The 25,807-nt window shown below is 43.0% G+C and overlaps 1 protein-coding gene across 1 annotated transcript in view; it reads left to right on the plus strand.

Moving 5' to 3' along the window:
• Positions 1-25,807, plus strand: part of Antxr1 (ANTXR cell adhesion molecule 1) — a 226,441-nt gene that overhangs the window by 149,179 nt on the left and 51,455 nt on the right. The window contains exons 15-17 of the mRNA XM_026387240.2: positions 11,183-11,278; positions 11,802-11,969; positions 20,714-20,794. Of these exons, the coding sequence (XP_026243025.1) occupies positions 11,183-11,278; positions 11,802-11,969; positions 20,714-20,794 (345 nt within the window). The remainder of the gene's footprint in view (positions 1-11,182; positions 11,279-11,801; positions 11,970-20,713; positions 20,795-25,807) is intronic.

Raw genomic sequence — 25,807 nt, forward strand, 5'->3', positions numbered from 1 at the left:
CAAAGTCTCAGAGTATTTCATAATGTCTTCCCTCAGCATCAAAGTTTAAGCCCATCAGCTCCTTGAAGGTCAAGATTTATGTCTAATTATTTTTTGACTTATCATCAAAGAGCTTAACATGGTGTCTAAGACTCAAGCTGTATGAATTCAAACACTCTGTGAACAAGTATTAATCACTCAAACTTTCATCAGTTCTATAACCATGGCATCCTAAGGAAGGCGTGTCTACTATATAAATAACTTAGAGAACGAAGACAAATGTATAACTCTTTATAATGATACTTTTTAATATGGAATCCTCTTTAGTAGGGAATATAAACATGCATAATGTAAAAAAGCAGGACTTGCTGAGATTCCATGTAACCAACAGTGTGTTTAAAGACAGTATGAAAGAAAAGGTCACCTGAAATTTGGAGATCTTAAAAAAAAAAAAAAAAAAGCAAGGAAGTTCAATGTTAACAACTCAGAGAGGAACATCCTGGGTTAAGGCTAGTCTCTAGTTGGCACCAGAGTGAGAATTCTTCACCAGGTCTCTACTCCAAGTAATTGGCAGTTTAAGGGAGAATGCAGTAATGCACTACTGGATTTGATGGTTTTATTTTCAATGTAAAACCTTTCCGTGGATTCTCTAACTATATTTTAGTTTTTATCACTAGGCTGTAAACCACTCAGTGAATAGCTTTTTTACATGATGCATTTTGATATTTCCTATTAAGAGGGCCACTGAGAGCTCATTATAAAGATTCATAAAGTTGTCTTCATTGTCTAAGTTTAGTTATTTAAGCAAAGACATACCTCCCTTAGGACATGACAGTTACAGAACTGATGAAAGTTTTGGTCACTGATACGTAACTTGTTCATATTAATGGCACAGAGAGGATTTGACTTTGTAGAACTATTAATTGTTTTGAGACCACTTGAGCTGTTAATTGGGACCAGTTCAAGGCTAATTCAAGATGAATGGACCCAGGTAGACTTTGACAGTCCAAGATGAATGGACCCAGGTAGACCAACTTCCTCATGGGCCCCATTCTCCCTCACTCCCAGAATCTCTGCACATGGACTGGAATTTACTTCCTTCTCTCTCTCTAGCTGACCTCCTCCATGCTTTCAAAACTCTGGTTTGTAAAGGTCCCTTCTGTTCTGACTCTCCCTGCTGGTATTTCCCAGGCCTTTATGTAAACTTCTGTCCCCAGAAAATACAGCCTTAATCTCTCAGTTTCTGTCTCCCAGTTCCCAACATGGGAATATCGTTGGTCCAACTCATCTTTTCACTCTAGACGATAGATCATAAACCACAGATTGCAACCAACCAGGGGACTGGCTGTGCTTGGATCCAGTGCCCCCTCCTGATCCAGTTAGCTGCGGCTGAAGAGAAGAACCATGTGCTTCCTAACAGGCCACAGCCCCCCTCAGCAAGGAGAGAGAATAAATTCCCTTGGATGGAAGGAGATATGAGACCTAGTGTAGATACCATACCCTCTCTGGTGTAATATGGTTTAATAAACTAAGCTTCAGTCTCATTAAATACAAACAGCTAGGGGCCTGAGGATATAACTCAGTGGTAGAGCATTTGCCTAACATGCACAGAGCCCCCAGCAACACACACACACACACACACACACACACACACACTACAGCTAACAATAGCTAAGAATTTATTTATGCCATATTCTTATTCCACCTGCCGTTCATATGGGTTCTCAAAGATCCTACTGTCCACACATTTGACAGGGAAGACATAACAGGAAGCCCCATGACTAAATGGAAAGTTGGTTCTGGCTCAGACGTATGAAGTGTCATGTCTCAGAGACACACAGACCCACATATGAAGTAAACATAGTGAGAAAGAGAAAACTCTTCTTCACTCCCATCTCTTTCTTAGTGAAATATAGAGCTCCCATGAATACCTACCATTTTCTAACTTGATCACGCTGACTTGGCCAGACGCAGGCCAGACAGATTAATAGTACATTTGATTTGATGACAGCAAAACAGTCACTTCCTGGAACCTAGACCCCTCCTCCTCATTTCCTTTTGACACTCTCTGTCTTAATCAATTAAATGTATTGTCATAAACAAACCAAGAAACTACCCAAATTAGAGGCCTCAGCAGTGACAGTTTAAACATTGTATTTTTTAGCATCAGACACATTAAGGCCTGTAGGCTCTGACATTGGGAAAATTAAATAAGATAGAGGTAAAAGGTCTGTGGTGTTGTAGGGACAAACGAGGCAAGGCACCGAAGACAGCAGGAAACAGTTTCATTTGGCTGCAGCCAGGTTCAGAGGGCACAGCTTTTGCTGTAATCAATTAATCCCCTGAACCCCGAGTTCAGGTAGTTTCAGAGTTTTATACCCAGCATGTAAGGGGAGGGGCTCAGAAGTTCACAGTCTGCAGAAGTTCACATAAAAGCAGCTTTTTCTTTCACTGTTCTGGGCAAGTTAACTCTTCAAGGACAACACCTGAGAAGGGGAGAGCTTCTTCTCCCCTTTCTTTCCTCTCCTGCCAGTTGTTATCATGGAACCCAGTTGTAACTTATCTTAAAAATGTAGACATCTCTGTGAAGCCCAGCTCAAGGCCAGAGGCCTTGTTTTCACATTTCTACAAACTACTATACAGGATATGTTTGTGAAAAACTAGTAAGAGGGTGTCCAGCACCTGGAGTGCTGGTATCTTCTCGGCCAATGGCCAAGTAAAACAGGGCAACAGGAAAATAGGAAGGTTATCTACATTGGACTCTTTTGCAGAGACTCTTTTGCTGACAATTCTAAAATCAGCCATGGTAAAGATTTCTGGAGAAAGTCAGCTAAGACTTTTCTGTGGAGAAAGGGGGTGCCACTTCAGTGGGTAGCCACCATGTTTTATAGATACTTAAAATTCTTATTCTTTCAGAAACTCCAGAATGAGTGCTGCTGTGTGCCATAAGTCTGAGATTCCATGTAGGAGCTTGCCTTAAGAGAGGATATAACAGCAGGCTTATAAGGTGGACATAATTGGCCCTAGTTGGGATGAAGGTTAGAGATTCTCCATTTACAGAACTGAGACTATCAAAATTAATACTAATAGTTATTAATAAGGATAACATCTACTGAGCATTTTTAACTATCCAAGAAACTGCACAAAAAAAATTTTCTAGACTATTTCATTTAATTATTCAATAACCCTAAAACAAAGACACACTATTAGGACCCCATTTATAGAGGAAAAGATGAGGTATGAGGTTAGAATAGTTGTATTAATCAACTCTCCATCCCTGTGACAAAATACCTGAGATATTCAACCTCAAAGAGAAAAGGTTTATTTTGGCTCCTGGTTTCAGAAGTTTTAGTCCATAGTTGCTTTGCCACAATGCTTTGGTCCTGTGGTGGAAGTACATGATGGCTGAAAAGCAAAAGAGAGTAACAGGAAGGGGTCAGAGTCCCAATATCCTCTCTGTGGACACACCTCCAAGATGTAACTTCCTCCCACTAGGCTCCTCCTCCTGAGTGTTCCATCACCTCTCAACAGCACCACAGGCTAGGGACCAAGCCATTAACAAATGGGTCTTTGGGGGACATTCCACAACCAAATTAAACCAATATTTCATCCAAGATTACACCATAATTAAGTGATAGGACTGGGCTTTGAACTTGAACTTGGAGAGGAAGCATAGTACAGCCCTTTCTCCCTGAGCCTGGGGAGCACATAAGTCCTACAATCAGCAGCGAAGCCTCCAGTCCAGCAGGAGCCTCAGGAGCTCCTTTCTGGGATGTCAGTGTAACCTCACCTAGACCCAGGGGGCACCCAGACAGGGCCCATAGCCCCTTTTAAGACTGATGTGAAGCCAGGTGCAGTGGAGCACACCTATGGTCCCCAGGCACTCGGGAGCCTGAGATAGGAGGGCCATGAGTTTGAGGCCAGCCTGGGCAACTTAGCAAGACCCTATCTCTAATTAATTAATCAGTTTATCAAGTAAAAGACTAGTGTGAAGACGGCCATTTATTTTCTGTGCCCTTGTGTGTGACTATTCTCTTCTAATTTGTCTGCTCTCATTTGCTCTTTTGGTCTCTTTCCTGGCCTGTCTTCCTTTTCACGCTCCCCCATGGCCATGTTTCAGGACTAGGCTCTAGAATGCAACTCCCTGGGTTAGTGTGGCGGGGGAGGGAAGGCAAGGGAGAGAGACAGCGAGCATGGACTTTGTATCCAAGAGCAGAGGAATGTGTATTAAATACACTGACACTGGCTGGGCATCCAAAGAACAATGAGCACCTGGCTTTAAGTGCTGAAGTTATTTCCAGGTTTATTATTGGGCTCACTGATCCCTAACAATTTCTCTGTGGCAAGAAATTGTGAGAGAAGAAAACTGAGCTATGGAAAATTAGACAACTTGTCTAGGACCAGATAGGTTAGACTCCCCAGTATCACAGACCTGGCACCTCTCTATGTCTGCACAGACACTCGAGTAGCCCCCGCCCTGGAGGGTCTTCTTGCTAGTGGGCATCAAACACCCATTCTCTCACACACACAAATGCACCCTTACATATGTGTACACTCCAGCCGGAACAGTATGCAGTATTCAATACCCTTTTTTTTAAAGTAACATTCCTCCTAAGAAAATTAACACTATTCATTATTGAAGAATACAGAATAGACCTGGAGTGGTGGCTCATGCCTGTAATCCCAGCCACTCAGGAGACTGGTGAGAAAGATCACAAGTCTAGGGCCAACCTCAGTAACTCAGGAAGGCTCTGAGCAGCTCAGTGGGAACCTGTCTCAACATAAAAATGAAAAGGGCCAGGGAATGTGGCTCAGTGGTGAAGAATTTCTGGTTTCAATCCCCAGTACCAAAAAAGAAAAAAAAAAAAAGAATACAGGACAATCATTGTGTTGGCCTTCATGATTGTATGGGAACAGATATCATGGTGCTATGACATGCTAAATGCCACCCATAACTAGGAAACCTTAAATCCTTTAGAATTGTTTGTACGTACAAACAGAAATGGTGCCAAATTTTTCCGACCTGCCAATTCATTCCTTGGAATTCACCTCCAAAACTGACATGAAGGGGTCTCTCTGGCTTTTCACCAAAGATCAGATGAGACAGTCCAGCCAGTTCTAGTTTAGTTTTGCCCTCCAGAGCCTCCCAGGCCTAGAAATTTCTGTGGCCTTTGTCCCTTACTTCATGTCATCAACCTCCCAAAACTTACTCCTCTATAAATGCAAACCATGTGTGGACAGCTGCATTCTCCATTTTTCTCAAAATATAATCACCGTGCTGGCAAGAATTGGGAACTCAACGGCAGTTGCTTGAGTGAGTGAAGGGATTGGACAAATAAAAGGCCCTTGTTTGTAGCCATAGAGGGCTCATCATATGGGTTTAAGGTATATTACAGTTGAATAAAACTTAAAATTAATTCAAAAGTTGATTTTAAATTATTTCCCTGTGGCTAGATTCTGTTTCAGTTATGTTCTTCTTCTGTTGGTACCCACGATGAGTTTGGGATTGAGAATCCTCTTGGTTCAAACTGGCCATCTGGCTCTCCTAGCAAATGAATATTAGGAAAGCAAGAATGGTAAAGAACTTGAGTTGAGGGCCACCAGGTACCCTGCACGGAATTGGGGTGAGGGAGGGTCAGTATTCACATCAAATCGGTAAAGTTGTCCAGCACACAGTCTCTGTGGAGGAGGGAACCCCAGGATCTGAAAGCTCACCCTTTCTAACTACTGGTTTCGCTAATAGTTAAATAGTTTGGGTGAGTAAAGGTCAATACAAGGAGCTGTGAGAACACAAGAAGGGAAACCCAATTCTCTGGGGGATCAAGGAGTTCTTCAATGAATAGGTTACATTTGAAGGATGTCCTAAGGGATGGCAGAAGAACTGGGGAAGGGTTTTCTAATGTTGAAGCATGGAGCTGGACAAAAAGCCTAGCACAATCGGGAAAGATGGAAAAGTTCAGTGTGTGAGGACAGCACACGACTCATCCAATTATGGGCTAACACCAAATGCATACACCCAAACTCCAAATTCTACAGCTGATTCTTCCTGAGCAGGACCAGGTTGAGGGCACACCCAGGTCTGCTTGAGGACAAGCAGGTTAGAATTGGTCTGTTCTATCTGAGGAATGTGCTGCCACTTGTGTTACCCAAACATTAGCCAATGTGGGGCCACCACATCCTTTAAGATTTAAACTCAACTTCCCCTGTTGGGAAACCAGCATCCCTCCCCTGTCTTGCGGTTTCTCCCAGGCACCACTGACTTCTACTCCTTGCTCTTTCTGCCTTAGGTCATCTCTCCAGTCTGGCAAACCCCAGTCCTACAGAGGGGCTTTCACCAAAGTATGGGGCTGGGTGACCACACAGTGCAGCCAGCACATAACTTCTGACATCCTCTTCTGTCCCTGTCATTCCCACTACTGGGAAGGGACTCTAGGTCACCTCTGCCAGTGTCCCCTAGCAGTTAGCTGGTAGTTCAGTTCCACTTTTTTCTGCTCCTCTTCTGCCGAAACCCCAGATTCCTGCTAGTTGCTCGTATAAAACAATATGTCTTAGCCAGTCCTGTCCCCAGTACCCTTTGAGGACATCAAAATTGTTTTTGTTTTGTTTTGTTTTTTTGCTTAAAAGAGAAAGAAAGAAAGAGATGGGGAGGGAGATTTGAGAGAAAACTGAGAATTTCTAGATACATCTTTAAAAGGCAGGGTAGGGAAAATGTCCCAAGAGGCTTTCTAATTTACTTAGTTGTAGAAATTCACCCCCAGGTATTACTGATTGTTATAGTGGACTTGCTGGGGTCTGAAATTTTATTCCATCAATTTTTTGGTCAAATGAAAAGAAACATCAAAGATTTCCTACCCTTCCTGGGGATTGCAAAACCCTCCAGTCTCCAAAATGTGTAAACAGACCCATGCTTGCTACAGAGGAAACTCTGACTCTCCCCTTGGTCAAACCCTAGGCCTTTGTGTTGATTTGTGCTTGTTGTTGCTGAATTTGGCAGGCAAGCTGTGGCCAGAGGACTAAAGGACGGGCTTGGTGATCAGGAGCATGTGGAGCAGACTTTTTACATCTAGGCATTTCCTGTTGTGAACACGGGCCCTGCGCATGCTCCCAGGGATGACCCGCCCTCCTTCCCCAGGGCCCCGCCCCACTGGAGAGTGGAGAGATGAGTGGAAGGGCTCTGTGATGTGCAAGGAAGGCAGCTTTATGCTTGTTATTATACCTAAGCATTAGGCAGTTTGAGAATTAGAGGAAAAATAATTCTAAATTGTTCTTGGAATTCTTAATAAAGTATGGGGGGGGGGTGTCAGCATACGAGTGCTATCCCTGGACAAGGCCTCAGGAGACCTCTATATCGGTCACTTCTGTTGCTCTAGGTCTTATAGTCATCTTCTGTGCAATGAAAAAGCCCCCTAGATGGTCTCTGATGTTTGCATTCCTGTAATCTAAAAAATTAGGAGACTCATGTTCATTTCAGTCCCCTATTGAATAATGCACTTTCTTACATTCTTGGTGCCGATGTATTCTATTGTAGGAGATAGCATTTCTGTTATCTCTTTTAGTAAACTGTCCTAAATCAGGGTTTAGGCTCTGTGGATTCACACTATTGTTTATGTATCCGTGCAGAGACATAGCTATATGTCCACCTTTACTGGTAATGTGAAGCCACATCTGTAAGATATATAAGATTCCTGCTTTGACAGAAAGGTAAAATACTCAATTGGTATTTTATTATTTGGGGGGGGTCTTAGTTTTATATATAAACTTTATTTATAAATTTTGTCATATTTTGTAGTCATAAATTATCACAATAGGCGGGTACAAGGAATGAGAAGTAGAAAATCAGCATTTATCTGATACCAACAAATGATGGGAAAAGCAAAACACAAAGGGACAAAACCCAGAACTTGCAGTGAGGCTGCCAGAGTTCAAATCCAGCACTGAAGCTGAGGGACCTGTCACTTAACCTCACTACTCATAGTCTCTAAAATGCGAATAATAACACTGCCTTTCTCCCTGGCCGGTGGTGAGATTAAATAGTTACATGAAAACACTTAGAAGAGTGATTGGCACATAAATGGTAAAGGCTGCATAAACTCAGTGGTGTGATCATGAATTCAGTGTGTGCTTTTTGAGCCCCTCCCATGCACTTAGAATACAAAGGTCAAGAAAATCTACTCTGCATTCAGGGATCACAGTCCCATGGGGAAGAAGTACAGATCTATTTGGAAAAGAGAGGAAGATACCCAAGTGTTGCAAATCTCCTAGTCTGCTATGATCGCTGTGTCCTTTAAGATATATATTAAATTTAAAGCTGGGCACAGTGGCAGACACCTGTAATCTTAGCAGTTTAGGAGGCTGAGGCAGGAGGATCACAAGTTCAGGGTCAGCCTCTGCAACTTAGTGGGGCCCTAAGCAACTTAACAAGACCCTATCTCAAAATTTTTAAGAGGTGGGGAATGCAGCTCAATGGTAAAGAACTCCTTGGTTCAATCCCCAGAACAACAAAAATATATATATTAAATTTATTTTTAAAAAAAATTAAAGAAGCCAGACAATCCCAAGCACAGCACTTGATTCCAGGAGTCTCAATGTGCTAATGTGTTCCCATCTTGCTTTGGAACCTCTGGCCCTGACACCCCCCCCCCCCGCCTTCTGCTGATTGCTTTTTCTTGCTTTGTGCCTTGCATCCAGCATAAAATGCCCCTCTTCACACAGTGGTGGCCTTATGTAGAATTCCACCCTGAGTGTGACTCCCCAAATGCCACCCACCAAGGCTGTGAGAAGCAGGCTTAGGCATTTTGAGCAATTTGGTCTTCTTTGGCGCATTTCCTGTGCTTTACAAACCTCCTTTTCACCTTCCTTTCTCTGCCCAGGAGAGAAATCAGGCACTTCTTCATAATCCATTTGTGACTAAGAATAGTGACACTTTTCTCCTTCAACAGGGATAATTACAGTGACAAGATGAATAGCAGTTTTGCTAGTTATCCTTCCCTTTCCACCCATAAAACTACAAGATCCTCTTGTTTTTACCCTTCATCTTAAAAGATATAAGGACCAACATCCTGCCCCTGAGCTAAGTCACAGACATTGACTTGGCTGCTTTGTTTGAGGCATCTTATTTCTTTCTTTACAAATTCAACAGGCACCTACCTCCTGTTAAGTAGTGCTATTCCAAAAGTGGAGATAATAGATGGTCCCCAACTTACAATGGTTCAACTTACAATTTTTCAGCTTTACAGTGATGCAAAAGTGATACACATTCAGTAGAAACTGTAGTTCAGATTTTGAGTTTGGATCTTTCCCTGGCTAGCCATATGCAATATGATAGTTCCTTATAGTGTGGGCAGTGACAGCGAGTGACAGCTCCAAGTCAGCCACACGATCACCAGGGGAAATGTCACTACTCTACAGTGCACTGTGCCACCAAGCTGTGGTGAGCAGTAGATTGGGTGTGTTAGATGCATTTTCAACTCAAGATTTCCATCTCACTGTGGGTATATCTGAATGTATCCCATCATAATCCCTGGAGCACCCTGTGATAGTGAACACAACCAACAAAATTTATGTGGAACTTACCTTCTAATGTGGGGAGATTGACAAGGGAAACTTCAAACCATGATAGGATCCAAAGTTAAAAATAAAACCAGTAGCAAGGCACATGCCTGTAATCCCAGCAGCTTTGGGAGGCTAAGGCAGGAGGATCAGAAGTTCAAAGCCAGCCTCAGGAAAAGCAAGGTGCTAAGCAGCTCAGTGAGACTCTGTCTCTAAATAAAATACAAAATAGGGCTGGGGATATTGCTCAGGGGTCGAGTGACCCTGAGTTCAATCCCTGGTACCAAATAAATAAATTAAATTAAACCAGTAGACTGGGGCTACTTTTAGAAGAATGTTCAGGCCTCCCTAAGCAGTGACCAGAAAGAAGACAGGGAAGAGCATTCCCTGACAAGAGGACAGCTTGAGCTCAGGCCCACGAGACAGGAGTGTGCTCAGAGTATTTGAAGAGCAGAAAATGGCAAGTGGGCTGGAATGCAGGCAGAGGATGCTGGTGGGGGAGAGGCTGGAGGGTGAGCAGAGGCATGGCAGCAGAGTTTGGACTTGCTATGCTGCTGTGCAGACAATGGATTATAGACAAGTAGGAAGGCAGCAGCTTGGTTCGTTAGGAGGACTCTACTGTATCCAGGTGAAAGCTCACATGGCCTTGTGCCCAGGGTGGTGGAGAGGGAGACGGTGGTGGAGAGGGAGACGGAGGTGGAGGGATCATTTACAAGTAGGATTGACAGAACCAGCTGATAACTGGGATGGGGTGTAAAAGGGGTAGCAGAGGGAAAGGGAGAATTCAAGAGTGATTCTCAGGCAGTAGGGAAGATGATAGGAGGAATGGGTTTGGGTGGGGGAAATCAGGATTTCTCTTTGCCTTAATGTCCTTGAGATGTTTATTAGCTCTCAAGAGAAGACATGAATATGAAGTCACATTAAGAGTTCAGAGTAGTCAGAGCTACTAATTCATCAGCATGTGGGCAAGATAAGATGAGAAGCCCTTTATCTTGGTCTGGTTTCTGCCACTATAACAGACTGCCGGAGACTGGATGATTTATAAAGAAAATAAATTCATTATGAATAGTGCCGGAGACTTATAGGTTGTGAAGTCCAAGGTCAAGAGACCCACATCTGATGAGGGCTCTCTTACTAGGTCATCCTATGGTAGAAGTTAGAAGAGCAAGAAAGTATGTGCAAGAGGAGGCCCAACTCGCCTAAAAAGGCCACTCTTGATAACTAACCTGTTCTCCAGATGACATTGTTCCTGAGGGAACAGCCCTATTGACCTAATTACCTCTTGTTAGGCCTCACCTCCTAACACTCTTGCATTGGGGATTGTGCCTCTGCATGGACTTTGGAGGACACATTCAGACCATAGCACCCTTCAAAGGAATGGAGCTGCCGAGGAAAACAGGTCCCAGAAGTGCATCCCAGCCTTCCCTGGCAGGCCTGCTTTTATTTATTTATTTATTTATTTATTTATTTATTTATTTATTTATTTATTTATTACATATGGATAGGTTATGTGACTTTCCCAGGATCCCAGTAAGCACTGGGATTTAGCTCTGTACTCCACAACCTCTGCTCCCACCCACCCCCACCTTGCCATCGTGGACCCCAGACACATGGAACAGTGCCTTGTCCTTAATGTATCACAATCTCTCTGCAGGAAGAAGATGATGATGGTCTACCCAAGAAAAAATGGCCCACAGTAGATGCATCTTACTATGGTGGGCGAGGCGTTGGAGGAATTAAAAGGATGGAGGTAAGAGGACGGCTTGGTGCATACTTATTCTCGTTCTGTCTACACCATGATGGGGACCCAAAGCAAATGGCGACATCTCCTGCTTTTGGTCTGGTGGGGAAGTGGATTGTGAGGCAGGAGGATGGAGAGATGAGAGGTGCAACCTTTTAACTGTGCACCTGCCCATCTTACCCCCGTGAGTCAGAGCAAGGTCACACATAGGACAAATTCCCCCACTGGTTTCTTTTCTCACTAAAATAGCATCCAAAGTTCTTGCCTGGCCTTGCCTGGCCTTCTACACATGCTCTCCCACTGCCGGGACAGTTCCTCCCCTAAATAGCCATACCCATGGCTTGGGCTCTCTGTTCCTTCCACTCTCCTTTTTTTCCACAGCGCCCCTCTTCCCTGGCCCTCCAAACCCACAGGCAATGAGGCATGGGTCGCACATGCAGGGCACATCACATGGTTATTTGTCAGCCTTATTCCCCAAGAGCAGCCTGTTTTATTTTTTTCACTTTGTCTTGTTTTATTTTATTTGTATTAGGTTCGTTGGGGAGAAAAGGGATCCACAGAAGAAGGGGCCAAGTTAGAAAAGGCAAAGAATGCAAGAGTCAAGATGCCGGAGCAGGAGTATGAGTTCCCTGAGCCTCGAAATCTCAACAACAATATGCGCCGGCCCTCTTCGCCCCGGAAGTGGTACTCTCCCATCAAGGTAGGTCTCTCTTGTCTCCAGATGATTCCCTCTAGGACTCGCTCTTCCTGGCTGAGAGCAAATCTCCTTTGAAAGTTTTGTACCATTTTCCTTCCCCCCCACAGCTCCAGATCTTAAAATCCTCATTGGCTTCGTAGGAAGGTTAAGCTGCAAGAAGCAGTTAATGCTTCCTGAGGACCTCTTTGTCTCCGGGTTGCAAATGGCTTTGAATTCACATGATTGGATCAACCCTTCTCTCACCCTTGTCCTTAAGCATCTGTGCCAATTCTCAGAAAGCTCTAGAAAATATCATTGAAAAGACACAATGCCCTCGTTTCATAGAGAAGAAAACAGATAGGCAAAGTCCATGCTATGCTGGGGACTAGAACTCAAAGCCCAAGCTCAGGGCCACATTCCTCTAGTTCCATGCTGCAAACAGACTGGGCCCACTCCAGAACCTTACGTGGAAGGGTATGAGAGCCAGCCTCCCAGGCCACCCTATGTGCATGCGTGCGCGCGCACACACACACACACACACACACACAGACTTACCCCTGCGGAATGACAACAAAAATAATTGTTATCATTCACTAAGTTATTTGCTAATTTTGGATCAGCACTTCTCTTACAAAATCAAAAGAAATACCATTTCCAACAGTGGAATGAAAACTTCATTGGTAGTCATTTTTTCTCAGCCAAGTTCACTCGGGTTCACCACGAATTGCAATGCATTTCCACTTTGGTTTGCCATGTTTAAAGCAGTGAGATTCTTTTTTAAGATAAGATTCCCCCTGAGGCAGTGGGCTGAACTCTGGGAAGATGTGGGCGAGAGGCAACTTGCGTGAAGAACAGCTGTTTGCTCCTGATTCTTTTCTAATGGGGAACATGCAGTGGCGTGCATACTTGTTCAGACAGGAAGGAGCCAAGGAGATTCTCGGAGATGAAGAAGAAAGGGAATTTTCTATTATGTTGTTTTCAGGAATCTGTACTTTGTGACTAACACGGTATCTTTGGTTATAGCTGAATTTGTGTTTCTATAATCTTGCACGTTGAGAGAACATGAATTCTGTTTGAAGAAGCCACTTTCTGCCTGAGTGCATGTTATTCCTCTGTTAACTGGTAGTTTAGGACTGAGCTTCCTGAAATAAATAAAGATATGGACAAATACATTTAAAAATCCAAAAACATGTGGCTTGGGAGGCTGAGGCAGGAGGATCGTGTGTTCAAAGCCAGCCTCAGAAACTTAGCTAGGCCCTAAGCAACTCAGCAAGACCCTGTCTCTAAATAAAATTAAAAAAAAAAAAAAAACAGCTGGAAATGTGGCTCAGTGGTTAAGTGCTCCTGGGTTCAATTCCCCATACCAAAAAAAAAAAAAAATCCCAAAACATTCCAACATCCTCTTGGAATTAATAGTGGTTCAATGAGGTTTGTCATGTGCCTTCTATGCACCAGATACTGAATATACAGAGATTCTCAAACCTGGCTGAGTATCAGAATCACCTGGAGGTCTTTTCAAAATATAAGTGCTTTCAAAACCCAGAGTCTCACAAAAAAATCTCCAAAAGCATATTGGCCTTCACAATTTGCCCACGTTGTCTCATCAAATGAGATATCCTTTTGTTCCCCCAATGCCTCCATTTTCCGATTTCACATCCAAACTCCCTAACTGGTAGTCTTCGGTCACCCCATTGACCACTTCTTCCAGAGTCCTGCCTCTTGAGCTTCCTCCTTCCTCTTTCTGTCAAGTCACTGGCTCTTAAAGTCTGGTTCCCCCAGACCAGCGACATGAGCATCACCTAAGAAGTGCATATTTGGGGCCCCACCCAAGATCCACTGAATCAGAAATTTCAGTGGTAGAGCCCGGTCACCTGGGTTTTAATAAGGCATTAGAGAAGTTGTCACTAAAGGTTCCAGCCAGCATTCCATAGGGAGTTCTCAGAGGACAGGAACTGTGGTGCCTGGACTATTAAAATAGGTAGAGAGGCCATGGCCGGACCTCAGTGATTTGTCAGGAATCTCATCAAGGAGATCCACATGAGATTTCCACTGTGGAGACATTGTCGTCACCAACACCACTGCTGGTTTATTGTTAAGTGATTGGGAATCCCAGTGTCTTGGAATCACCTAGAAAGCCTAGTGGAAAAAGCCTGTGCGGCTGGTGGACTTGCTGAGCACCTGGGCAGGACTCCCTCATTAAGACACAAGAAAAGTGTAAGAGTGCTTTTTGCCTATGGAGCAGGTAATGCCAACACTTCCTCACTCCTTCTGCTAGGTGGGAGATGGGTGAGAGCCATTGCTGTGATTACTCAGGTTTATGAGCTTTCTCTCCACCAGATTTCACCCCTGGCAGGCACCGATTAATTATGCTTTGAAGCCTCAGTAAACAGCACTGTGCCAGGCAGAGAGAGGGACTCCACCAAACCTTGTTAAAGAGCTGAAGCATGCAATATAATTATGAAACCACTCCCAGAGCGTCATGCCAGCCCAACCACACAGCTCACATTAATACTCTCTGTCCAGGAAGGTGACATTCCTCTTGCCATCTTGGAGGAAGGAGGAGAAAAAGAGGCCATTTAATGTTTATCTGGGCTGAGTGCATGAAGAAAGGCAGGAACAAGAAGAATAGAAGTGCTGAAAAGAATTCAGAAGTAATAGTGTAGGGGCTGGTGTTGTGGCTCAGGGGTAGAGCACTCGCCTAGCACGTGCAGGGACACTGGGTTTGATCCTTAGCACCCTCTAAAAATAAAATAAAGGTATTGTGTTCAACTACAACTAAAACAAAATATTTTTTTTAAAAAAGTAATAATGTGAACTCTTGATTTGGAAAAAAGACAGATGTGCCATTGGAACCTCAGCCCTGTATAGTTTTAACAAGATACATGCTCCATGCTGAGCCCTGTTCTGGCTACAGTGCCTATGTCATTTGCTAGCCCCTGGGACAAAACATTTAACCTCGTGTGGCACCATAAGTCTGCTCTCCCTTCTTGAACTTTCTCACAGAGATCATCACAGTGCTGTGTTGAAACAAGGCACACTCCAAAGGGTTGAGCTAACAAAGGGTAGGCAGGGTTAAAGACCCCACAGAGGCAGAGAGGCCCCAGGCCCTAGCAACACGATCTGTTGCACCCCTAGGCCTGTAGGGCAAGGAGGATATGGTGACACTAGAGCCCAGTGACAGCCACAGCTCTAGAGAAGAGAGTACCCATCTGGAGCTATGGCCATAGGCAGGAATAGGCAATCTAACCCTGCCCCATCACCTGGTGTGTGCCCACAAGCAAAGGATGGTTTTGACATTGTCAAGTATTATATGGTTATATAATATCCTCAGCTTTGCCTCTTGACCTACAAAGCCTACAATCTTTCCTCTCTGGCCCTTTCCAGAAAATGTTTTCAGATCCATGGCCTCATACAATTGCAGCCATTGCTGAAGAGGTGGAAGGGGCAGGAGGAATAAGCACCTCCGCTTGCTCTCATCTCTTTCTGGGTCCAGTGCTACCTATTGGTCAAAGGAAGCCCATTGGTATAGAAGCAGGTTTTCAAGGCCTGGAGCAGGGAAGACAGAGAAATTCAGATAAATGATAGGGACAGGCAACTCATGGAGAAAGACCTATCTACACTGTACCCACCTTTCATTCCCTCTAATTGGGGAGAACATCTCCATCTAGCAAAACTTTTCTCAGGCCCTGGGAAGATTCCTAGCTGCTCCCCAGAAAAAGTGACCAGAATCCTACATCTCACAGGATTGCCCTGGACTTATTTCCTTCATGTATTCCATGAACGATCAGGTGAGCACAGTTTCTGTGAGGATGCCCAGTGAGACCTGAGCGAGGGAAGAGGCTACAGTGGGCTCTTTTTCCACCCACCATTCCTCAGTCTAATTGAAGGCACTGACCACAACAACCACACTTCCCCCATCCTCATTCCAGGCTCATGATCAGGAAATTTTCCCTGACAGTTAGCCTGCATTTTCCTTTGCTTGGGTTTTCACCCCCTGGATTTATAACACCCCGTGATTCTCATTAAATTGGGACTGATCATTTTAGACAAGTTAAGTCATGCCTGTATATATGGCCACCAGCTAGATTAAAAGCAGAACCAACTGTAGGTTTGTTGGAAGGCTTATAGTTTTCAGAGAAACCATTTTTCTCCTTCTCCAGTAGCTTCTTCCCATGACTGGAAGTGACAGAAATGACAGCCAAAGGACAAAAGCCAGAACCTGCCCTGCCAGGCAGGGTGGGCTTTTCCCTACAAGATAGGCAGACTATGAGGGGCAGGGTTAGCTTGTCCCACTTACAGGGCCTGGGAGCCGGGTGGTCTTTATTTATTTCCCGTCAGATCCCTAGTCTGACCTTGACCTTGTAGTCAAGCAGCATTCCGTCATGACACTGCACTAGATGAAGCTGTATGTAGCTTAGCAAGACATATCAAAGCACTGAATGTCAGATGTGCTGTTGATGGTGAACAGATTTCATCCCTCTCGGGCTACTTTTTAGAATGATTCCAATTTTTTCTTAAAAAAAGACCCAAAGGGGGGAAAAAAAAAACTAGTAAAAAATGACCCTCTGTGTACATGTGCAGGGAAAGCTTCCAACCTTATCCATTAATTTAAATCCATTAAATGTATTCATGAATTTCATTTGAGCCTGGGTCACACTATCTACCAGGTGTTTATTTCAAGGTTAAAAAAAAAAAAATTCAGGTGTCAGTCAGTAGTGGCCCTAAAAGTTGTACCACCCTCAAAATTCTCGATCTCTGGCTAACTTCCAACCAGCTAAGGCAGACACACCAGAAGAGAAGACACAGATGTTGCTGGGCTGGGAAGGAAAAAAAAAGAAAAAGAAACCCAGCCACAAACACCCATGCAGCAGGGTGCTTTGAATGATGGCCATATAAACATCTCCAGCCCAGACTTACTGTGGAGAAAGAAGCAAAAGCCAGAGTTTACATACAACTTCCAGTTTGTCTTTGTGAAATTATTGTCTGAAGCTAAGTGAGATACAGTGTGGAAGTCTGGAATGGGTGAATTTTTCATTTTGCAGTCAGACTGTATTAACCTCATAGGAAAGAAAGCTATTTTTAAGTGTCATCTTAATACACTGTGGCAGAGGGTTCCGAGATTTGTGGAGAAATCTCTGTTGTGGTGTCACAGAAGCAGTTGGGCATTTCGCCAGGGAGTGAGGACCAGTGTCTGAAACGCATCCTGTGGAGGTGGTTCCTGCAGGTCTGCACCCAGACCTGATAGACATGAGGTGGCACCAACCCCGAAGGCGTCTCCCGGGCTTCAGGGAAAGATGGGAACCAGTGGGGAAAATCCCCTGAGACACTTCTGGCCTCAAAGAGATATAAATAAGGACAGACTTCTGTCTTCATTCAGAAAACAAGGCCTCCAGAGCCTCTGCCCCTCTCCTTGACTTCCGTCAGTTATTTTTATCCTCTTTTTGTACCCCTCTTTCTCTGAAGCTTACTTCCTACCTGATGAAGGAGTAGATTACCCACATTGTTTTTCTGCAGCACAGACCAGGGACCTGGGGTTTTTCCTGTGGGACAGTCAGAACTCCAAAGATGCAATGGAACTAGCTAGTCTCCCTTTGGCCAGAATTACCAGTGACAATGACTCACCTGATGCACACACTGCAGGTAGGGTAAGGTTCCAAGTGCTTCCAAGTTGTTTATTTCTCACAATAAGCCTTGAAAGTAGAAACCATTACTCCTTTCATTTTGCAGTGCAAATAAAAGCCAAGTCCTGGAGAGGTTAAATATTGGCCCAAACTCACTCTGTTAGTAATCATTCCTGGTTTATTTTATTAACTGCAATGCATCCATTTGGGCTAGCAATGAAATCTGATATTAATTAATAAACAAGAGAGGACAAGGAGCCTAGAGGTAAAAGACCCAATCAGAATACTTCACAGAATGAGTGACAGGTGTTGAGGACCTGGGTCAAGGCAGACTGGAGTGGGACTGGACTGGAGAGCTGCTACAGAGACCATACCCAAGGCATAGTCGGTTTTGGACATGAGGAGGTGTCAGAGAGGTCACAGTGGTCCTTTGAAGTCCAGTGTTCCCATCCATGAACCAAGGCAGGATGTGCAAAATCAAGAGCAGTTTGGGAGAGAAAAGAGTTAATTCAATTTGTGGAGTTTAGGCTTTTGGGGTTTGTTGTTGTTGTTTTGTTTTGTTTTTGTTTTTTCAGTACTAGAAATTGAACCCAGGGGCTCTTAAACACTGAGCATAATTCACTACCTTTTCTCCTGGTGCTACACATCCAAGTGGTTTCTGTTCCTTCACTATGATACAGGTTTAAAGTTCTGCCGAGTTAATTAATGCACTTCTTCAACAGCCCAATTGTCTTCCTTCAGCTCCATCTCATTGCTCCTCCTCTATCAAGGAGTTAAGTGATCAGTGCACACAGCACTGTGGGTGGGCTGGTTTATAAAGTCAAATCCTGGGAACTGGGAGTCTCTCCCTCTCCCTCCCAAAAATGGCGCAGGGGGGAGCCAGAAAGCCCACCTGCTTATATCCTGAACTATAAATGCTTATCCCCAAAAAATCGTTTAATGCAGAAAACCATGCCTAACACAGCAGTTGTTCTAGCCAGTGCTCTAAAGTCATTTCAAAAATATTTTCAAATGCTTTTGTAAATTTCTTTTCAAAGGAGAGAAACATTACACTTGGCAAAATAAAGTTTAACCCACAGGAGCTTGAAGAACAGCTGATAAGGTTTCAGGAATATAGTTTTTAGATGTGTGTAGAATCTGCCAGAGAATTATTTCAGAACATAAATTCTTTGAGATGATTCAGAAGTTAATGCTGCCACTATAATTGCTTTGTGTTATAGAACTTGAACTCTCAAGACATCCACAGGTTTCCCAGCCTGCTATCCAAAGATCTCTTCCAGATCAGTGTTGTCAAACATTCCTAACACCCTTGTAGGAAAGATATTTTACATTTTGATCCAGAATATGCCACACATGCACCCCCATACACACACACACACACAAACACACACCACACATGCACAAAACTAAGAGGAAGAAAAAAATCTTCCCAAAAATAACATTTATTCTCACTCTGTGCAATTAACCCTCATATTCTATTTCATCTTATTTCTTAAAAATTCTAGTCTTAACACCCAAAAATTGATCTCATGAGAGTTTAAAGGGTGGCAACCCACAGTTTAGAAACCCTGTTCTAAACACATTAAAGCATTCCAGCCAGAAGATCTGCATGAGGCAGAATCAGCAGTTGGTATAATAGAAAGTATATAGGCAGCAGGTACAATGGTGCACACCTGTGATCCCCGTAACTTGCAATTTTGAGGCTGGCTGAGGAAACTTTGTGAGACCCTGTCTCAAAATAAAAAATAAATGGGCCAGGGGTATAGCTCAGTAGTAGTTTAATTGAAACTCCTAGTTTCAATTCCCTTTACCTCCCCCAAATCACATTAGCTTTAGTGATTAGGGCTGCACTGGTCTCCTATCATTGCTATAACAAATTACTACAAACACACAGCAATCACTACAAGCTCACAGCAATATAAATCATCATCTCACAGTGCTAGAGATCAGAAGCTCAAAACAGGTCTCACTGGGCTAAAATCAAGGTGTTGGCAGGGCTGTGTTCCTTTTGGAGGCTCTAGAGAAAATTTATTTCCCTGTGTATTCCAGGTTATGGAGGCTGCCACACTCACTGGCTTGTGGTCCCTTCTATCCCCAAAGCCGGCAACACTGGGTTTAGTCCTTCTCACACTGAATTCCTCTGCTTCTTGTTGTTGTGGTTTTGTTTTGTTTTGTTCAATACCAGGAATTGAACCCAGGGGCTCTTAAACACTGAACATAATCCACTAGCTTTTCTCCTGGTACTACACATCTAAGTGGTTTCTGTTCCTTCACTAGGATACAGGTTTAAAATTCTGCTGAATTAATTAATATACTTCTTTGACAGCCCAATTGTCTTCCTTCAGCTCCATCTCATGGCTCCTCCTCAGTCAGGGAGCTGAATGATCAGTGCACACAGCACTGTGGGTGGGCTGGTTTACAAAGTCGAATCAGCCCTGATCCTCCTGTCTCCCTCTCTAAAAAACCCATGGGGCAGGATTGGGCCCATCTGAGAAACCCCTACTCTCAAGATCCTTAACTTAACCACATCTGCAAAGTTCCTTTTGCCATGTCAGGTATCATATTCACAGGTTCCAGGGAGCGGGGGTCACTTTATCATGAACTGAAAACAGCCCTGACAAATTGGTTCTTTCCAATTTCAGCTAATTACATGCCTCCCCACCAGGGTTATTTTGGAGCCTAGGGCTCCTGACTAACTGTCTAGAAAATAGTAGGAGATCTGTGTCCCAAGGACCTTTCACTGGGCCTTTGCCTTGTCCATGCTCAGGAATTTTCCTGAATTTGTCATTATCTATGAACTTTAGACACCAAGTAGGAAGAAGAAATTTTAATGCAAGTTGAAAAGATTGACTGTGATATGAACATATGCCCAGAAATGTGGTAAGGACAAAATCCAAGAGCCTGAATGAACTTTGTGTTTGCAAATGTGTGGCTACACCCAGGTCTCAGGGTGTATTCTTCATGAATATCTTTTGTGTGTCTCTTCTCCTCCTACATCACGGAGCCTGAAAGTCACTAGTCCTATCACAACTAAGCTGGCAGAGGTGTGCTGGGAACATGGCAAGAAGCACCGGAAGGCCCAGTGTCTATGGTGGCCGGCAATTCGTCTGTTTCATATCTAATCTTGGTGCATTTGTTTTATTTCAGGGAAAACTCGATGCCTTGTGGGTCCTACTAAGAAAAGGATATGATCGTGTGTCGGTGATGCGGCCACAGCCAGGAGACACGGTAGGAGTCCTTAGTCCTAATGCACACGCGCACACATACACACCCACGCACACACACACAGTTTTGTCCTCTTCCTCGGTCTTGGTAGAGCTAGAACTCCATGTATATAAGTCCAACTATTAGTTCATATTGTGACAAATCAGATACTCATTTTCAAAATTCTGGTTTTCATAAGACAGAAATACCTCGGGTTTAACTTCCTAGAACTTGAGAGAGCAGGGCTGGCCCACACTTTGGGCAGTCCCAAGAGGGAAGCCTGCTGATCCTGAGCCACAGTGGCCAGGGGTGAGGAACAGAGTGACAGTGTCACACAAAAGGGTGAAAGAATAAGGGCCACAGAGAACTCCTGCCACTTTCCAGCAGGTGTTGGGTCCATAGGGAGATCTAATACCCTGGGTGTGGAATTTATCCAGAACTGATAGGGATAAGCTTGGAGTGTCTCCAACTAGGAAGTGGTTTTAAAGGAAGAGACAGAGGGAGACCTTAGAGACCATCCAGCCCATGCCTTCATTTTGTAAATGAGGAAACAAGGAAAGTTACATAACTTGTACTGGTTCAGAAAGCAAACAACCATGCTGGAAGCAGCCTCAGTTCCATTGAAATCATAGCATTGCTATTTCTTCTCGTAAGAGCTAGTCTCTCCTCCACAATTATTACAGAGCAAGACTTGGGACAAAATTCTGCCTCCACTGCCAGCAACCTGCATCTTCCATACACATCCTTGGGAATCAGGCCCACTTAACCAAAAGCAATATAAAGCTGTCTAACCTTGAATTCTTTTCAAATCAGTCAAACTTGGGATTGAAAATCACTTTTTCTTGACTGGAAGTCACCCAACCTCTCGGTATTTCATCTTTATGAAGCAGATAACAACAACTGCTTCATAGTGTGACAAATGCTTCATGCATCTGGCCCGCTGCTGAGCATTCAATGACTCTCCATAGGTGAAAAATATGATTATTTGTGGTGTGTTCTTCTGCTGTCTGTGGATGCTTGATGCACAAATTCAAGCCATGTTGCAATCTGTGTGGATTAGATGTGTCTCATCATTGCCTTGCCCCCTTCAATATGACATCACCAACAAAATGGAGTGAAGCCTGGTACACAGGTCTCTTATACCTGGTGACATTGGGCATTTTGAGGTTGAGGGAATTTGATCTGAAGTTTCATAGTTTGTGCAAACTACTGACCAGCTGACTGTTTATGCTCCAAGTAGTAACTGGGACAACAGAAAGGTGTTATGAAACCAGTTTATATAAGTGTTGGGTCGACTGGGCCCTTAATGGCATATGGAATTTGTATTTTTTTTTCTGTGAAAGTCAACTAGAACCAATTTCTATAGCAACTTATAAAATGAAAACTCTACAATTAACAGAAGTGAGCATAGGTTATAACGTTAGTACTCAGGGAGGGTGTTTGGTTCTATAGATGTTATATCTGTTTTCTGTGGAAAATGAAATATTTTTAGCATTCATGAGACTCATCTAATAGATTAAGAAAAACAATAGTAAGATATCTGAAGAAGGGTTCAGCAGTACCATTTTGTTACAAAACATACTGATTTCATGGACAAACCTTTTTTTTTTCTTTTTGAGCAACTGAAAAACATTTCCCCTAACATTCCATTCCCCACTGACCAGTTTGGCAGAAACAAATCCACAAACTGGGTCAACAGAAGAAGTAGAAGGAGTGTTGGAAAGAGGAAGGATAAGAAGAAATATCATTAATAGGATATAAGAACCAATAGTGTTTAGGGCACAAGTCTGATTGTGTAAATCCAAAAACAATGGAATGAAGACAGAATTTAATTTCCTCTGAGTCACACCTAAATTGAATCTCTTCCTCTTTACTAATTCTGAATGAAAGTCTATATTAACATTTGAATGAGAAACACAATACCAACTTGAATTCTCCTTCCCAGTCACAGAAAATAATAGATTTAAAGAATAGGAAGTCTTTAAGGACAGAATAGGTTTGAACATATCATTAGCCCTCTCACAGTTTATGACTATTCAGTTTACTTTAAAATGGGCTTCCTTTATAGAAATCCTGCCAAAATTGCAAGATACATGGGGGAAACAGATGCAGAGAATTGTGTCCATGTGTTCATGGAGACAGCCATAGACTTCTTTGTGGGCACATGGAATTACACAAGAACAGTCACAGAAGAAGTAGGAGCGGGAATCCAAAGCTGCCTTATGGCTATACAAAAAAAAAAAAAAAAATTTAGGGTCAAGGAGGACCACAATATAGTTTGGTCTACATGCTCCCTCTGCTTTGTTTTACATAAGTTTAACAGACTCATTACAGACCTGCATGTCTTACACGGTGATGACTTGAAGAATTCCTCAGCTCTGATTTATGGGACTGACCACATTTTCCATAAACTCCAAATGACTACATCCAGCCACGTGCTGGTGAACAAGAGTCACAGGTTCTGAATTTTGCCTTCAAAACAAAACAAAAACAAAAATCACCTAATTTCATTCTCAGGGACGTTCTAAATGGCTTCAAACACATGTTGACCTCGTACAAACCTGGCAACTCTTCCTCCTCAGTTCCTGCCTGCTCCAACCTCCTCCCTGCTAACACACCCCTCACTAGGGATGTCAGCACAGACCACCAGCAGAGCCCCTGAGACAGCCCAAAGGCCTGAGTATCTCCAGCACCCACCCCAGAGCAGGGGGCCGAGAGGCCTGAACCCAGAGCTACCATCCTTCCCAGGAACTGGCACCCAACCTCGGAGTTGGCCAAACCCCCATGTCAGGGAAAGAATGAATGGGATGGAAGGAGACATGACGGCTTCCATCTATGTCACCTGTTTTCCCCTTTCAGCAGGGGTGGGCTCCAGTGTTTCTTAGAAGCCCCCAGGAAATCCCTGGGCCAACGTAAAAGAGAAAACACCAAGAGGAACTTTTAAGTAGCAAACCAGTAACATGTCTCTTCCTGAAATTTTGCAAGTTTACTAGGCATATGGTGTCCTTTGCCTAAACCATCCCCTTACTTCCAGTATATAGCTACTGGGTGCTCTTTCTAAAACATGGAACTCAACATGCCCTTCTCGGCTCCAGAGTTGCAAAAAAAAAAAATGGGAAAAGTCCCAAATCCTTAACTTGGTTTAGAAAGGCCTACTGTTCTGGGCTGGGGTTGTGGCTCAGTGGTAGAGTGCTCACTTAGCACATGTGAGGCACTGGGTTCGAACCTTAACACCACATAAAAAAATGAAATAAAGATGTTGGGTCCACCAACAAATAAAAAATAAACATTAAAAAAAAAAAAGAAAAGCCGACTGTTCTACTTAGACTGCTACTTACCCCAGGTACACTCCTTAGGAAGGATTAATTCCTCACTAAGCCCTGGATGTTCCTGTCTCTTTACCTTTTTACATTCTAGTTTTTGTGCTTTGAATTCCTTTCTAATCTTCTCTACTTAATAAGCTTCTATTAACTTGGTAATATTGTTCACCATTTCCATGGTGTCCCTGTAAACATTAAAAGTTGCTGGCTAGACCTATGCTTTAAAGAGGACATTGCCAAAGCAGAACACACTGGACAGAGACTAAGTGAGGACGTGTCTTTCCAGGATGGTCCCCAAGGCTTCCTACACACGTGGGCCACTGTTTGAGTTTAGAAAATGTGTTCATCTTCCAAGGACAAGTGATTGAAGGAATTGAGAATGTCTGATCTGAGAAAGCAGATTTAAAGGAACCGTGAGAACTTCTTTAATTGATGGTTTCTTGGAGGTCCTGTTATGCCTCTCAGCTCAAACCTGTTTTTTAATCACTTCACCACATTCAAGGAGTAGGCTTTCACACCATCGAATGTCCTTGCCTAATGTCATTTTAAAAGATTGTGTTTCACTGTATATCCACCTTTTTTGGATATTTATTTCCAAGTATTTGTTATTATAAATGAAGACACAATCAGTATCCTTATCTTCAAATCATTGTACACATTCATGAATATATCCTTAGGTGAGAGTCCAGCTTTCTACTGGATCAAAGGGTGTGGAAAATTTTAAAGCTTTTGTATGTATTGCCAGGTTGCCCTCCTGAAAGATTGTACAAATTAACCTTCACGCCAGCATCTGTAAGAAGTTCATTTCCCCAGATGTTCACCAGCATTACTGAACATGATAGATGCTCATTTCTTTTTCACACTTTCTATTGCTAGTAAAGTGGAACAATTTTTCAAATGCTTATTTTTTTTTCTCTTTTATCAATTGCCTGTACAGGCTGTTGGCCCATTTCCCTATTAGATATTTTAGGGTTGGTTTTCATATGGTTATTTTCCTAATTCATCTTCATTCATATGTTAATCAAATATTTTGAAGGTCTACTGTATGTTAGGCCCTGTGCTATGCATTAAGTATATAGTGCTTACTCATGAAACAAAGTCTAGCATTATATAGAGAGTGCCAACTTTTTTCTATTCTGTTGTTTATCTTTTAATTTTTTAACAATATATTAAAGTTATAGGTAATATAATTATTAGATAATTTATCTAATAGCTTGATTAAATTCACATTCTTAAGTTATCTAGTAATTTTATCAAATATGTAAATCTTTGTAATTTCTGCCTTTGATGTCAAACAGTCTTCCACACTCCAAAATTTCCACAAAATTTTTCTTCTACACTTACCTCTCAGTATTAGTTTGGGGCAATAATGTACGTTGTTGCTTCTTCTGTATTTTCCTGAGTGTTTCAGAGGAAATTTGAGAGCTATCCTGTTATGTGTCATATTAAACTAGAGGTCCTCATTATATTAACTGGAAGCCATAACAGAATACTGTTATGCCAAACCAGAACAGTATCTTATATCTTGGACATGTTGAAAGTGATTTAGATTTACTCTGGGTCATTGCGATAGACAGAACCAGTACTATGGGTAGATGCTCCAGCAAAGCAGATTTCATCTTAAGGAACTGAAGAATGTGAGTTTTAGCAACAGAACAAGGGGTACCAAAGACAGATGCCCCAGTAACTAACCTTACCACAGGGGGTAAAACACAGT

This window comes from Urocitellus parryii, chromosome 12 (assembly GCF_045843805.1).
Source record: "Urocitellus parryii isolate mUroPar1 chromosome 12, mUroPar1.hap1, whole genome shotgun sequence".
In the NCBI taxonomy this organism is placed as follows: domain Eukaryota; kingdom Metazoa; phylum Chordata; class Mammalia; order Rodentia; family Sciuridae; genus Urocitellus; species Urocitellus parryii.